Genomic DNA, 16,811 nt, shown 5'->3' on the forward strand with positions numbered 1-16,811 from the left:
TGGATAAAAACAAAATTGGTCCCGGCGGGGCTCGAACCCGCGACCTTCGGCTCATAAGACCAACGCTCTAACCAACTGAGCTACGGGACCTCTTCATTTCATTCTTGTTAATTAATTTATAACTTTTTTAAGTGAACTTCCAACATGAGGATGTGTCCCTATTGATAATATAACGGATGTAAAAATTCATAAATAATTTCAGTATAAATGCGACCGTATAAAATCATGATCATTGATCAGTGTCCTCTTATGTGTCTTCTTTCCTTCAAATATTTTAATTAGATGGGAGTTATTTCAACTAAACAATTGGAAAATATATAACATTTCCTTAAACAGGAAAACCCAGAGTCAAGTATATCCAGCAAAATATATAGATGAAGAAATTCAGGTATACTCATCCATCGAGGAGTCAATCTGTCCTTTACAATGTCTTGGTTTGTTTGGCTACCTTCTGCAAACTTCTGACACACACATAATTAAGCTTCCTCAATGAAATTAATCGCCATCATCATTTTGGAACTGTTAGGTGGACTTTAATAATTTGCTGGCCTACAATAATCAGACGTTTCAACAAAAAAGAGAGTTGATATATATGTGTGTGAAATAAAAAAAAAAAAAAAAAGAAGAAGATATATATGCAGAGAGAGAGAGAGAGAGATGCTAGCTATATGGTAAGAGAGGACACAAGCATAGCCGCTGATGCTTGTCTAATTACTTAACTGATCAACCCGTGACAAGGGCCATTACATGTGTATTAATCAACTTTAAGGCCATGGAAAGTGAAATCAGACCAAGATTAAAGAAAACACATACGCACCCATGCACGCACACACACACACACAGTCCCAACCCTTAATTAAAATATGCCATAGACGCCGTTTACAGAGAGATGCAAACAGCTAGAATCGGACTGATTTCAGTAATATCAAATTGAATACCTAGCTAATTACTTTTATAGTAGTACTTAAAAACAGTTTTATATTTATTGTTACAGTGTTTGAGAGTCAGGTGATTGATCTCGACGCGACGGGACGATGGTGCAAGAGAGGCCAGCTGGTTAGGTTTCTCCAGCCCTGAGCGCGCGCACAGATGGGACAAGATCAATAAGATGTATATATGCATGGACCACTCGTCCTACAACCCCACGTCATTGATCAGTCCAATTCTCAAACCGAAAGCAAATTAAATGGTGTTGAGTACCAACAAAGTCACCACCATGGGGGGGCACCCATTTATGGAAACCATCTCTTGGAAGCTATAATTTTAATGCCTCGGCCCCATATTTGATAGATAGGAATATAAAGATCAATTTCACCATATAATTTTTACATCTATTGACAAGGGACTATTTATAATGAGATTTTTTGTCATTATAATTTAAATCTCTTTATAGCTAAGGTGAGTCTATATATACTTACATATTTTTATGTTTTGTGCTTAAATTTATTATTATGTATGATTTCTGAGTTAGTGTACTTACCCAGTACACACAGAAAAGTTAATGACTGCGAATTCATACGTCTCTGGGATCTAAAAAAAGGGCTCTTCTTGGTGGGGTTGTAGTCAATTCATGTAGGGCTGTCTTGTCTTCATTCTTCAAGGCCTTTATGCACCACAAGTCGTCCGGGTAAGAGAGTAACTTCCAATGGGGGATGTGAAGCTTCAGCCCGCGATCACCATCTCCAACTTCTGTGACTATAACCTTAATGCAGTCCTCCTGGGAATTCCTAGCCATATTGTGCACAAACTTGCAGAGGGTCCGGACCAGCTTGCCGGACAATGGACCCTGATGGTGCACCCCATAGATGAAGTAGAATCCGAAAAGGTCAAAGAAATCAGGCAGTTGAGGCATGACTTTCAAGCATGGGAAAACCCTAGTGATGAATCTTGAGGACATTTCATATGAGAAGCAAGGCAGCGTTGATTTCCCCATCCTCAGCTTGAAAATCTCTCCACTGTTCCAAACACTAAGCATTGCCCAGCTCTTTGGAACCTCTCCTCCTCCCCCAAATTGGTCACCCGGCGACTCGCCTCGCCGATAGGCCACCCATGTCCCCAAGCTCAGCTTGTTTCCAAGCACTTTGTCTATGTCAAGAGGGAAAAACTCAGTGCTTGAAGCCATGAACTTTTTGTACAGAAACTCAGCCTGCTCTATCTTGAGCTTCAAAATCTCAATCTTGGGCCGTAAATGGAAAGAAAAATTGTGAATCACTGGTTGCACCAGGATTGATGGAGTCCTGAACTTGACAAACCCTAGCTTGTTCATGAAGAGATTAACCGAGGCTCGGTTGTGTTTCTCAGTGGCCATATAAACATAATCTACTTGATTAGCAACAAACCATTCTTCCAAATGGTGAACCAAGCTTGAAGCAATCCCTTTCCGGCGATGAAAAGGGCAGACTCTTAAGCCTAACAAATAACCAACCTTGGCCAGGCCTTTGTGAAGAGTGACAATCTTTATAGAGCCTTGAATTACACCTACAAGCTCATTTTCCAATTCAGCCACCTAACAAGTTTGTCATCAAATTAATTAGATATACATCTATCTATATATATACATATATATATATAACAAAGAAGAGATTAAAATAGTGAGAAAATCAAAGAAAAGTTAAGTTTTGTACCAGCATCTTGTAAAGGGGACTGTTTCGGATTCTGCAAATGGGGTCACCAAGAGAATCTGTGAACAAGAACACATGCTTGGCTGGCCCTACTTCGCATCTTCTTTCAAGATCTTCCACTGCAGCTCTATCCCTTTGGCCGTTGTACCTTCTTATAGTGAACTCTCTAAATGCCATTTCTATATATGTATATATATATGCTGGTTACGCATACATACATATATATATATATATCAGAACCCAAAAAGGGTTTCTTGCTCTCTTAGTGATGAGAAGTTGAAACAGTAGTAGAAAAGGCTTCTTCCAAGAGAGAAAATGAAAGCGAACGCCACAGGCAAGAAAAGGAAGGTAGCCAGCTTTATATATCTATTAGGTTTATAACTGTTGGCTTAAAATGTTCACCATATCACCCGCTATATACAAGCTAATGGGGTGTGTGCGTATATTTATAGGTTTATAACTGTTGGCTTAAAATGTTCACCATACATCACCCGCCATATACAAGCTAATAGGGTGTGTGTATATATATATATATGTTACGAAATTGAATAGATAATAAATCACGATCAAACCAACAATTATATATACCAATACATAATTTTACATAAAAAATTCAAATTAAAAAAACTATGAATAGAAAGAACAAAAATATTACTAAGCAAATAATTACTAGTATAAAAGTAATATTGACACACCTAACATATTATTAAGTAAATATTATTACAACAAAAGTAATATAGTTGTAACTAATTTTAAAATATTAAACAATTATTTATAAATTTAAAATTATTTATAGACACACACAAGAAATCATATCATAATCAGAAAATAATTCACGAGAATATTCTTCCAAATAAGATAAATTAAATTTGACAACATTCTAATTACAGTTAAATTTAAAATCATAATTACAATCAAATTAAAAATACCAAACTCAATCAAATTTAAATTTTGAGTCACATTAATAACAATATATAAAAAAGAATTTGTATGAGATGGCCTAACTTAATATTAATTATATATTATTTATTGAATTAATAAATTATTAATTATTAATTCAATGTTAACAAGCAGAAAGAAAAAGAATTACGTTAAGTATATAGTTAAAAAGCAAAGATCAACCAGGCATATATAAATTTTAGACTTATATATTTATTTATAGTTATAAAAAGTATGACTATTATATTACTCAATTAATATATATATATATACCATATGTCGTTGTCGTTACAAATTAATAGATGTGGCCCACGTGGAGGAATGTTCTCAATGTTGATGATCTATCAACCAAAGGGCCAAGGCATTTCAACAATGATGGTTGACAAAAAGGTGATTGATATTAATATTATTGTGTCATTATGTTATCTTTAGTGCTTAACCAACCATTTATTAATTAATTCAATTTAAGCCTAAAGACGTTAGGATAACCTCAGCCTCACGCCAGGGTGCATGGATGTTATAAAAATAAATAAATAAATATTAAGTACCAATCTCCATTATTATAGGTTCTTAAATTTTGTTAGAATCTAATCATATATAATGATAGTTTTATAATGATAAATCAAAACTCTAATTATTTTCTCTTTTCCAATAACTATATTATTATTCTGACCATATTTTTTTTACACATAATTAGGATTCTTTTTCAATATAATATAATATGATTTATCAATTATTAGATCCATTGTTAGATTGATGCTCTTTGGGGGGTTTGTAAGTTTCTTTCGCGCTGAATGAAGAAGTTGGGGTTCTCATCATTGCACGCACTATGATTATGATAATAATTAACTCTTGATTTCGGCTAAATAAGTGGATCCATTAATTAGAAACTAGCAATCACATCATGCCATGTGCTCTCACATGAATGTTGTCTTCTTCTATAAATTATTATTATTATTATTATTATCATTTGTTCTTTTAAACCAACCCTGTTTGTTTGAATTGAATTTACGCAGAGAGAGAGAGAGAGATCAAGAGGATATGATCAAAATATTAATTACTGGGTTTCCTTCCGTATAAGAGTTCAAAGAAAATTCAGATGTTTGTTTGTTAAAAGTTTGAATTTTCTTAATAATTAACAATTTAAAGATAAACATGAAATTAATTATTACAAGAGAGACTGTACGACTGTCCCGATGACAATCATCAATTGCAGCAACCAACCATGGCATGCCATGAGCCATCGACCATCCACCATCTACCATCTACCACCCAAAACTCAAATGTAAAATCTCAATAATTGAGCCGAGGCACTACTAGTATTGTCAATCCCTTAAATTGATAATGACAGGTTATTGTTATGCCCAAACAAAAAAGTCCGAGTGCATTAAAAAGGGGCCACAGTGTACTGGGTAAGCCCATCACGAGGCGAGGCGGAATCGAGTGTTGTGGAAAAAAATGGCTAAGGGAAGGTGAAGCCATGTGGAGGATAAGCACGCAAGCCAGGCAGCAGGCCCGCGCGGGGCTGAGGGGGTGACCGAGCCACTCTCTCGATCACGCCACCCCTCCCCCCGCGCGATCAATTGAGTGAGTCTTCCCCCGTGCGCGGGTAGCCAGTGACTCCTTCCCCCCCGCACACTGGGTGACCTCGGGCGCATTGAGTGACCCCTAGGGCATTGAGAGACCCATGCCAACCTAATGAGGCGAAGGCCCATGGTTGAATCGATCAAAGATTCATCCAAGATGTCTATCACGAGTCACATGCCACTTGTTAGTCTCCTTCATCTTTTAAATAAAAAATTCTTCTTCGTAATAAAGGTATATTTGTGACGCCACTAAAACTTTAATTTCTCTTTTAATCGATATTGATTTAAGTATTGAAAAATTCATGAGTGGACTCACTCGCACTCTTAACTTACTACTTTTTTTACAAGTCTCTCAATCATGTGGGACTTCTACACCACTTTAAGGATCTCTTAGTCACTTGATACTCCGACGCTATTTTGGAGATTTCTAGACTCTTTGGGATATTTTGAGACTCTCGTAATGTTTTGGGACTCTCTAAACACTCTAAAATTCTCTAGACGCTTCGAGACAAGCAAGCATCTTGAATGCCATTCGTGCTTTGTTGAGCCACTCACATTGCACTTTCTTATATTATAAAATTATTATTGTATTAAAGCAATAACAATTATAAATATTTATAAGTGAATAGATGGAACAATAACTACGCTTGCAAGATCAATCTCATCAGCTCGATCTATTAATTCATGTCAAAACTCAAATGTTCACTGGGGCTGCTAATCTTTTGTTTAACTTCTTCTTCTCTCCCATTAATCTAATATTTGAATACTTAAAAGTAACCTAAACACTCCCTTTTTGAGAGAAGGGGAAAAGTAATTTTTTTTTTTTTTTTATGTTTTAGCTAGTGTGGTCCATCGAGTAATAACAAGAAAATATTCAAATTCAATCAATGCCTGAATTCGTCTAAGAAAGTAGTCGGACAACCATTTAAACACCATTGTGTACGTAGTGCCTCATTTGTCCATGCAAGGCCCATTTTTTCTCATAAGCAATAAGCATTAATTATGTAACTTTTTGAATCAGACATCATCTAGATGGAAGAAGCGTATTTGTATTTGTATTTGTATTTATATTTGTATTTATACTCGTGTGATCAGCTGTAAACTCATATCAATTTAAAAAATACTGACAGAAGCCATAATAATACTTATCAGATTAAATCATTTAATAAACACCTCTTGATTACGTACGTTATTAAGAACAAGCTAGCGATTTTTTTATGTTCCATAATTTGATAAACTTTTAATGACAAAAAAAAATAAGAAAATTTTGATAACTTTTGATATTATTGGTACTCATCCGATTGGAACCAATTAACAATCATTATTATATTATAATAATAATTTTAAAGCATCTTCTAATTTCCTAATTTATTCATCGCGCGTTACAAATCATGCAATTCCATTCCATTATTAGATGAGAGAGAGAGAGAGAGAGAGAGAGAGAGGGCTCAATTAATATTAAAGTCATAATTTCCAATTATCCCACCACAAACGCTGGCACCATTCGTGATTGCCATGTGTCTTAAATTCCTTGAATGCATTATGCTGTCTGTCTCGTTGCTTTCATGTACTGCAGCCATTTAGAATCTGTCCATCGCAATTAGGATATAATTAGGACCCCACAAAAAAAAAAAAAAAAAATTCTGAAAAAAGTAACGTATTCTGAAAGGTATGTATATAATATTATATATATATATATGTATATATGAATGAATGGAACAGTGCTTTAGTAGTGTCACCCTAAACTCATTTCACCCCTCCCTTAACTGATTCCAACATCCAATTTTGAGACCTAAATCCTCGTTTGTATTCATATATATATATATATAAATGTATTGTGCATTGGATAAAGTTAATTTCTTTTTACTAAAAAGTCTTTGCATTGGAGAGGGATAATTTTGCATCAACTCTAAATAATATTCACTTATAATTAATGAAACGCTTCTCTCTCTTTTTCATAAAAAAAAAAAACACATTTTTTACAAGTATAATTAACGAATCACTTAATCAATTAAGTGCTTGAATCACCCAATAAAAAATATTTTCATGCATGCACTTTTTAAAATAATAAAATTATTCAATTATGTATGTATGTATCTACTACACTACACTACTTTAAAATCAAAACAAAATAGTATGTCGCATGAAAGACATTGTATATTGCCTGCATCATATTCTTTAAATTATTAATTAAAAAATAAATCATTTTATTGAGATAGAACCCAATTCATTTCATATTTAAAATACTCTCTTTAAATGATCTTATCAAATCAATATTCTATGTGGCATCAATCGTAGCATATCTCCGTTGTAGTCTAGTCGGTTAGGATATTCGGCTCTCACCCGAAAGACCCGGGTTCGATTCCCGGCAACGGAATAGAATTAATTCCCCTGCTTTTTACGATGCGTTACTTGTTTTTTTTTTTTTTTGGAGAAATTGTATAAGCTTCACTGGCAGTTATTCTCTAATCACTTGCGGGGATGGGTTTCTTGACTCTTTGTTCTGTGGATGCCAGAACTGTAATTCAGTGAGTTTGGAGAATTCACCCAAGTTGTTATCTCTTCATTAGTTTAATAAATATTAAATACTAAAAATTAATTATTAAATATTAAAACGTAACTATAATTTATTAAACTCTTTAACTTAACTAAATTTAAAAGACTCAAATGAATTTCCAAACTATTTCCTCTCCCCAATGAATGCATCAAATCTCCTTGGAAATTTGAAATACCAATACCAGCCTTGTCCAAGGGACAAGGGCGTTGATGCACTCAAAAGAGTCAATTTTGAGTGCTCCATGAACTAACCTTATTCCTATTTTTGTAACACAATTGATTCCTTGACCATTTCAACTACCTGTTTGATGGCAGAAAAACTTAGATTTATGATATCAGGGAAATCCCTAACACGACTTTTACCCAGCCTTGTTCACAAGTGCAAGCATTATAGGGGAAACCAAATGGGCAGCCAAATACTCTGAAGTCCTCGGCTCAGTGGTGCCACTCAGATATGGGATTTTCCCTTCTAGTTTGGATTTGAAAAAAAAAAAAAAAAGAGCAAGCAGACAAACAAGAAACTCAGCTTTGGCTACAATCTTTCCCCAGAATCAAACAGGACAATGAGCTTATGCATTAAGGATTTTTATCCACTGTGGAACATCTCAGATGCTCTTCAGGCCACTCCTTGAAGACTTGATGTATGGAATTAGAGGGTTGAAAGATGGTAAACCTACTGGTAAAGAGTCTCCGTTTCAAAACCTGTTTTACTTCTACTTGTCATCAGCGCTTGTAGCCAATGTCCCTTCAGGAATGGATATTACTATCACCTAAAACACATTGTATTGCAAGGAATAAACAAAACCACTTTGAGAAGAAAAGATAGGAAGGAAAATAAATAAACAATAATAATAATAATAATAATAATAAACACCAGAGATTGTGATCACAGAGCATTCATCCTAGGCTGCTATAACATGGATTTCTTGGTGATTGATTTGAAGTGGTATCTGTCAGCCTGTCCTTTTTCAAGTTTCCCTCATGTCTCTTCCAAGGTGCCATTTGAGTAATGCTCACCTGCAACACCGGGTGTTCCATTTGGTAAACGGTTCGTGCTGGTTGAACTAGAATACGGGGAGTAGGTGGAGACAGGGCTGCCTCGTGAGTACCGGTTCTGTGCAGCTGTGCTACTTCTTGTTGTCTTCGGACGGGCCTTTCTACCCTGTAACAAATTACATAAAAGTGGAAAACATAAGGCCAAACGGATATATATATACCGAACTTTATGAAACGTATTCCTAAAGACAATATGAGAAATGGAAGAACCGAATTTTATGAAAGTGGGGCAGCAGGAAATGAATTTATTGAGATAAGTACTAAGAACCACCCCCCCCCCCCCCCCCCCCCCCAACTCAAAAAAAAAAAAAAAAGAAAGAAAAAAGAAGGGGTCCAAACTAGGTTAAAAGCATTGATAAGTACAGGGAAACAGAAGATAATTTACCTTTCCCATGCATTTCTCCAAATGAGGAGCAAATCTTCCAGCCATAATGGCTCGCCCACAGTTCATGCACTCAAATACCTCATTAGCAACAGGAGGATGGGTTTGTCCAAATATATCAACCACATATTTGGCATTTGTTTCGCCACTATTACTTGGATCAGTCGCTCTGGCTTGGGCTTCGGCTGACAGTTTCAACTCTTCCTCCTCTTCTTCCAAATAATGATCAAGACCTAACCTTGCTATCCGATGACACTCGGACGCAACATCAACAATAATCGAATCAAGAAGGTCATTGAAAACATGAGAAGAAATCTGCAAGACAACATAAAAAAACAATAAAATTACAACAATACTTGGGATGGTAGCAGGGACCTATCTAGCATTTATAATACATATGGGCAAGTCCAGTGGGTTCATTTTGATCCAGGATCCACGGAATTTGGCCTTTCCTTATTTTTTTTCTCTTTTCCTTCTCGCAATGAAACAGAGGCATGGGCGAGGATGTGAGGGAACATATAATTACTTAACAAGTCAAGGTGATACAGGTTCATTACTGAAGCTGGCATGTGCATAGAAAGTACGATCAGTGACACAGAGCATGTTTAATGAGAGATTTCCAAATTTCCACCAAAACAATCTGGACAAATATCACTTATAACTTTCACATCGAGACACCAACAGTTCTTCAAAATAAACAAAATAGGGGCTGATGCTGAAGAGCTTTTTTTCTACCTCTCTCTCCTCCAGACTGCCCTCAGCTCCAAGGAAGAAAAACAAATTATCAACCCAACGCAAGAAGAAAAAGTGCAAGCTTTGAGACTACTTAATTGGCACTTACAAATGTAACAGGTCCAATAGCTGCCAGAGATCTATTCTTAAACAAGTGCAAATTCAAAACCAATGAATGATGGCTTTGGTGAAAGATATTTGGCAGAATGAGCTGCAAAAGGGTAGTGGCAAAGAGCTGAGCCTATGAGGCCATTGACAGTATTAAAGTGCCAAAACTTCTGCGGGTTAAGCTTCCAGATTTTTTACTTCTTTCTTCTTCCTCTTTCTCCTCCTCTTTTTTTTTTTTTTTTGGTGGGGGGTGCTGATCAACTAAGCTAAATAACTGGATCTATTAGTCACAAGCTTCCTAACATGCCTAGAATTAATTATCACGCTTAGCAGTTGACAAGCACATTTGCACAAGAACTATTCTATCAAAAATTAGAATATTAGGATTTACAATTCTCTTTTTACTGCACAAAGATTGACAATTGACAAGAAGGGACATTTCATGACCATTGATATGGGTTTTACAAACCACTGTTCTTCAGCCACTTCCATGTTCTTCCCTTATATTTTTAAACTCAACTCCATTCACCATTTTTCCAATTCCTAGGGTCCTATGTTTCTCATCCTTGCTGTTCAAACAAGGCAATAAGTTCAGTTAAAACCAAAATATGTAATGTGTTCCTTTATCATATCTCCTAAAGTTAATTTTAACACCCTTCCCTCCCCCATTCCCACACCCCCCCCCCCAAAAAAAAAAAGAAATTTCTCAATATGATATTTTTCTCCATGAAGTATTCCTTCTTGCGTATAAAGATTGTCACAGCTACAAAATATATAGCTAGAGCGAAAAGTCAAACACCAATCATTCTACTATTTGCAAAAACTTACGATTAGGATTAGGAAGATGCATGTATACCTGGGCATGAGCAGATAAATTTTCATCATTTGGCGTGGACATGATACTTGACAGAGAGCTTCTGGCTCTAGTAAGATGCCAACTTGCAGAAGCTTCAGTTGGAAGGGCGTGGCTTTATAACCCTGCAAAAATTGTCAGACTATTTATGATTAAAAAGGGCCAGAACTGAGTTGGCATGGAAAATAGCAGAGGAAGGGTGCTTAGAAAACCTAAATCCATTCTTATCCACAACATGGAGGGTCATGCTTGTTAACTTGGAGAATTATAATATGGAAAGGGAGCAAGGTATTATACCAAAAAAGAATCATGTACATCTTCACACTGATATTAGGGGGACCTGTGCTTGGATGATGACTATTTCCTTCACCTAGGAACTTAACAGGTGATCCCAAATGACACTGAATTGATCATTGGACCACAAAAATTACCGGAAAAGCAAACAAAAAGCATAGAAGATAGAAAACCTCAAGAAAAGATGATCCCTGCATTAATCAGAGAACTCAACTCTCAACCCGTCATTGATAACTCAATGTAAGTCATGGAAACAAATAATTCAAAATCCCTAACAATCACCATAAAAGAGCACCACCAAGTTCACCACAATCTACCAATTAGTGATAAGAGTAGAGAGATAATAAAAATAACTGCACGATATTTATGTTCTCAAGAATCAATTCAAGCACAGAGCTCCCAGAACTAAATCTAGAGTCATTAAGTTTCAGACATTATTCCTCATAATGCACACAATCAAAGCAGAATCATGCACGTGAAAATATATCTAACGAGCATGGCTTAGCACTAGAGGTATTGCTACAGTTTGACCGTTAAGAATTTATATAATCTGAAGCTGACACAAAACCAAAGCTCCGTCCATACATTTTTCAGATCGGAGTTCATGAACCACCAACAGGCTTACTGCAAACCATCCTTATTAACAGAAAAATTAAATAATTGGACTTCAACTAAGAACTGCAATAACTTTTTATGGTTTTGAACCAATAAATTAACACAAAGTATCGTCGATCTTTGATTCTAGAAATCGAATCAAGGTATAAGCAATCGCTGTAAAACCATCAAACGAAACGGATTCGGTCTGCGATAAGGACAATTATTGACGCGAAATTGCTGGCAGCAAAGGAAGAAATGCAGAAGGCAACAATATCAAGATTCAAGAAGACAAAAGCTTTACAAAAAGATACAACAAAATTTGTGTATGAATGTGACCTAGAGAGAGAGAGAGAGAGAGAGAGCGCTCACGAAGAGATGTTTTGAAGTTCGTCGATTGCGAAACTTCTTTCTGTATATATTAAAATTGCAGAAATATATGTTTTCCCCTTTCCGTTTCTGTCGAACGAACGCACGCCTAGAGCCGGGCAGACGGATCCGCGAAGAAATCAAGATCGGCTTAATGGTAGGGTCCGCCATTTGCAATTACGAATTGGATATCGCCACGTCAGCCACTAACACTTTTTTTTCTTTTTCTTTTCTTTTCTCTAGAGGAGTCTAGGAATTGCATATTTCAAAAAAATATATATATTTATATATATTTTTATAAAATAAATTGATGTTATTCTTCCTCATGAGTAAAATATTTAATCGGTGAATTTTATTATTATGAAATGAGTAACAAGAGATTAATAATTAGGTAAAATACTCACTATTTAGTATCTGTCCTCTTGTTTGCTGCTTTTGCAGCCTTCTTCAGTTCAGCCCACAAATTCCGACTAAAAAAAACATTCTTCATTTTTTGTAAGCAAAGTTAAATTTGTTATTATGGTTCAATTAATATTTTCTTCTCCTTTTTTTTTTCATGCGATTCTATAATAATTTTACTATAACATTTTTTATTTATTTAAACCCTTCTGAGTGAAGACCCAACGTCTGTGTCACTCAGTTTACTACTCATTTAGTGAGCCGAAGCAAAAATGGACTTGGCCAAGGCCCAACTGTGAACATGGCCTCGTGAGCCGGTGGAGTACAGTGTTTCTCGTCCAAATTATTTGCAAAATACACTGGCTGAATGAATACCTATGTATTGTATTGGTACTTTTTTTCATTTAAATTAGAAACACAATTGACTCGAAATTATAAGTTTAGGGGTGTCTTTAAAATAATAAAAAAATTATACGTCTAAATAAAATATATATATATATAATTACAAGAGTTAAAATATATATATATATATATATTACCAAATACAATTAGTGTAATACCTATAAGAAAATGACTTCATACTACTGTACATCCTTATAAAAGGAAAATCTTGAAAATATAATAATAATTACAAAAATAATTAATTAATATTTTTCTTAATACGTTAAACATTAATAAATATATTATTTTATCAAATATTTATGTATATTGATGTTTAATTACTTTTCACGTGCAGACATACAAGGATAAGGCACGTGTGAAGCGGATGGAGGAGGAGTGCCAACTGAATTGTCGTAGGCCGAATGTATAGAAACTTTGGCCCCTTATTCCTCTGTCTATTCCTTTCAAAATTCAAACTACAGATTTATAGTTTTATTATTATTATTATTATACAGACAAAATAAAATCAAATTAGATATATTCTTAACTTCCAATTAATAGTGACAGCCAATAGTCAACTCAAATTTTAATAGAAGGATAAATTTAGATTTTAAAAGATAAATGTGTATATAGATGTTATTTATGAATTGAAAATAACTTCTTCTTTTTTTATTATTAAGTTTCAATGATAGAATTATTAATTCATTCATCTTTAAATTTAGATTAATTTGTAGGCGAGGCGACTAATTATGTGCTTAAATTAAATAGAAAGAGATTTTATGATTCAAAAGATAAAATCTTATATTATTAAGAGTTCCAACTCTCAAATAGTTAAAAGAAACCTAACTGACTATCGATACATAATTTTGTAATACCCCATATCGAGTGATAAGAAGGTCTGAAACAATTTACTCTGATGGACCTACGCGAACTTCTCAAAAAGTCACCTATTCTTGGGTTTCTCCAGATCAAGCACACTTAACCCTGAAATTCTTTGTCTGCATTCAGTTCAAAAGGTATCTAATTGGTATTGTTTCTTTACTTACTTATCATCGATGTATACTACCATTTTCTGAGCTCTTGAAATATTACACACATCGTGTCATCATGAGCCCATAGCCATAGGTCAGCTCATAACTCTTGTCATTTGACGGTCAAGAACCCCACCGCATTTGTGAGCCTCTCCATTACCCTGTGAATGATCAAGGTGGGATAAATCCGGTGGATCACTCCAACTAATACAAAGTGTGGAGGATGAGATATAGAAATGGAACTAAAACGTGGTGATCGGTGAGTTATCCTCGAAAGAACTTTCTTAAAATGCACAAAAGGGTAAGCGTAAGTGTAGCAACCGCTACAGGGAGAGCCTGGCGCGTAAAGATGAGGACGAGGTTTGTTGTTTTTATTTTTTATTTTTGTTTTATGTATCTGAAGATAACGCACTCAAAATCAAATGGGCGCAGTGAACCAATATCACCCTCCTATCTATTCCTCTTGTGATAAATAGAAACAAAATCATTTATGTATTATCGACCAAAAACGCGGAATTGCATTTGAATGTCATTTTTGAAAGAGAGAGAGAGAGAGAGAGAGAGAGAGTGGAAAGCCTCCTGTTTGGCTTGGGCTGGAGAGCAGACCCTTCACAAAGTTCTGATCATCGAAAGGAACTCCTATTTCCCTGGTTTCTTTCTCCGCGCCATAAAAAGATGAGAAATTCGCCAGCCATGGCGCCCTCTATTCGCCGGCCGCAGGATCAGCCTCGTCTCTTGGGCACTCGTCACTACGCTACGAACGGCAAGATCATGGCGTTTACAGTAATCCCCATTTTCTTCCTCGCTCTTGTGTTCATTGTCTCCGTGCCGTTTTTGAGACGACGAGCTCGCAAGGGCAGGTCGGAATCTTCGGACGCCGCCGTCAAGTGGTGGATCTATCCGCTGTTGCTGGTCAAGAGACGGCGGAACAATCCGCCGGCGCCGGAGGGATTGATGAAGGATGAGGCGGAGAGAAGTTGTCGATGATTGGCGATTGGCGATGGAAGAAGAAAAAGAAGATCTCTGAAACAAAGTCTTCTCGCTAACCATGTCAACTGAAGCGAAACTAAAAGTGCTTCTGCTTTGTGTACGATTCATGAAGCATTATTGTGTATATAAATATAGATATATGTATTTATCTCCTCGAGAAGATTTGTGTGTGATCAGCTGTTGATATTTTGCATCCATGGATGGTAATTTACAAATAGATTTTTTTTACAAAAAAAAAAAAAAAAATCATACAAAACCATCAATTAATTAATAAGCATAAATTAAAAAGAAAATAACTACATCATTTTGATGATATTTTGTGTGTAAAACTGGCAAAGAAGCAAAGGGATCAGTAATCAAACATGGGGCAGCAAATCCAAACAAAAACGCTAGATCTACAGGAATTGCTATTCTCATAAAATTATGATCAGCCTCACATAATTACAAAGAGTGGAATGAGATAAAATAAATTATATAGTACCCAAAATATATATGCATTATTCCTAAAGCAAAATATATATGTATTATTATTCCTAAAGCAATAAATTAATGACTTTTAACGGTCAAGTTATGGAAACTATATATAATACCACCAAGCAGCACCGACCGGATGGACCTTAAATTACTTTGGTAGGCAGTCGACTCTCTAATAATTGAGCTCTTTTTCTACTTTATTGGCATGCAACAAGTCAAGAAAAAGAGACCGCGGGGGCTTTGATTATGCCCCTCCATTAAATTCCCAGAACCCCTTGCTTTGCCTTTTCCTTCTTACATATTAATGCTGACACATTAGCTACAGGCACAAGAAATATCACCCTTTATAACATGCCCCCAACAAATATATTTATTTACTCAAGGCTGTGTTTGGTGGGTAGATATGACTAGATAGGACATTAGTTAATTCGGGTCTCCAATTGTGCAAAGCATAAAAGTCATTATCTGAATAGGAATTTTTTATTCTGTGATAATAAAAAAAGAGTCATTTTTGAATGTAATTTTATCTCTGGAAAGAGATTGATTTTCCAATTGAAAGTTACCATTATTTTCAATTTTATCCTTCTCATAGTGGAAAGATAAAGTTAAAAAATTACAAAGGTTATGTCAACATAGTGGCAAGAACAGTAAAAAGGTAAAGAGGGAAAAATGGGAGAAAGATCCCCTTGTTGGGCATTCATACATTTATACAATTGATAAGCTTATATTTTTTTTTATTATACCTTTAATTAAGTGGTTTCTATGTGTTATATTTCATGATTGACTTGATAATTGTACTTAATGTTTTTATTTCATGTGTTAGGATCAATTTGGTTAATTTTATGTTATTTAGAGCCCAAGGCAAGGTCAAGGCAAGTTGGAGTGAATTCCTAATTAAATTTCACAATAGTCCCTATAGAAGGTGTGAAACTACCTTGTTGAGCAAGTTTTAGTACTTTAGGCATAACTCTCAGCACAGATGTCTGATTGACTTGATTCTTGACGTATTGGAAAGTTAAGATACAAGGATACAAATCATATGAAGACACCACAGCCCAGTTCTAAGTAAAACTAGGTCAAAAGTCAGTCACAAGTCACACATACAGTAGCTGACATGCAGCAAGCAGTCTCCCAGTTTAACAAGGATTTCAACTCCAATAGGGTTTGGAGTACTTGGGTCAGTTTGGGGCCTATATATATAAACATATTTTCCGAGGGCAGCAATGGAGGCGGGCAAAACAATTAGAAGCAATAAAAAATAGAGAGACAACGAGTGAGAGAAAAATCCTAAAAGGGCAATTTGGTTCTTTGTTTTTCTTTGGTGCAGCAAAGTTCCTCTTGGGCAAAAAAAAGATCTGAACTTGTTAAAGGAAGATCAAGGAAGGAAGGAAGGAAGTTCAAGGTCTGCAAGTGTTTTTTTTTCCAGCAAAGGCGGCACAACATACT

The 16,811-nt window shown here is 35.4% G+C and overlaps 2 protein-coding genes and 2 non-coding genes across 10 annotated transcripts; 1 reads left to right on the plus strand and 3 right to left on the minus strand.

Annotated features, from left to right (window-relative positions):
* Nucleotides 1–16: 16 nt before the first annotated feature.
* Nucleotides 17–90, minus strand: TRNAI-UAU (transfer RNA isoleucine (anticodon UAU)). Its single transcript has one exon. It is a non-coding gene; the product is annotated as a tRNA-Ile (tRNA).
* Nucleotides 91–275: 185 nt separating this feature from the next.
* On the minus strand, nt 276–3,033 carry LOC127796769 (probable N-acetyltransferase HLS1). Of its 3 annotated transcripts, none has more exons than XM_052329145.1 (3): nt 2,625–3,033; nt 1,481–2,506; nt 276–549 (listed from the first exon to the last, which is right to left on the minus strand). In XM_052329145.1, exons 1-2 carry the CDS (start codon nt 2,796–2,798, stop codon nt 1,514–1,516), a joined length of 1,167 nt encoding a protein of 388 aa, XP_052185105.1. In that variant the 5' UTR covers nt 2,799–3,033; the 3' UTR covers nt 276–549; nt 1,481–1,513. The 3 variants fall into 3 exon arrangements, with proteins under 3 accessions (XP_052185105.1, XP_052185103.1, XP_052185106.1); XM_052329146.1 differs by lacking the exon at nt 276–549 and adding an exon at nt 633–1,134; XM_052329143.1 differs by lacking the exon at nt 276–549 and having other exon boundaries at nt 632–2,506.
* Nucleotides 3,034–7,450: 4,417 nt separating this feature from the next.
* On the plus strand, nt 7,451–7,523 carry TRNAE-CUC (transfer RNA glutamic acid (anticodon CUC)). The gene has a single exon. It is a non-coding gene; the product is annotated as a tRNA-Glu (tRNA).
* A 488-nt stretch (nt 7,524–8,011) lies between these two features.
* Nucleotides 8,012–12,235, minus strand: LOC127796234 (SAGA-associated factor 11). 5 transcript variants are annotated; one of them, XM_052328278.1, is made up of 4 exons: nt 10,837–11,112; nt 9,144–9,455; nt 8,720–8,864; nt 8,012–8,472 (listed from the first exon to the last, which is right to left on the minus strand). In XM_052328278.1, the coding sequence occupies exons 1-4, from the start codon at nt 10,876–10,878 to the stop codon at nt 8,450–8,452; spliced, it is 522 nt and encodes a 173-aa protein (XP_052184238.1). In that variant the 5' UTR covers nt 10,879–11,112; the 3' UTR covers nt 8,012–8,449. The 5 variants fall into 5 exon arrangements, with proteins under 5 accessions (XP_052184238.1, XP_052184233.1, XP_052184234.1 ...); XM_052328273.1 differs by lacking the exon at nt 8,012–8,472 and adding an exon at nt 12,094–12,235 and having other exon boundaries at nt 8,528–8,864; nt 10,837–10,958; XM_052328274.1 differs by lacking the exon at nt 8,012–8,472 and adding an exon at nt 12,094–12,204 and having other exon boundaries at nt 8,528–8,864; nt 10,837–10,975.
* Between the last annotated feature and the right edge of the window lie 4,576 nt (nt 12,236–16,811).

The sequence above is a fragment of the Diospyros lotus genome, chromosome 3 (genome assembly GCF_014633365.1).
Source record: "Diospyros lotus cultivar Yz01 chromosome 3, ASM1463336v1, whole genome shotgun sequence".
Classification (NCBI taxonomy): Eukaryota; Viridiplantae; Streptophyta; class Magnoliopsida; order Ericales; family Ebenaceae; genus Diospyros; species Diospyros lotus.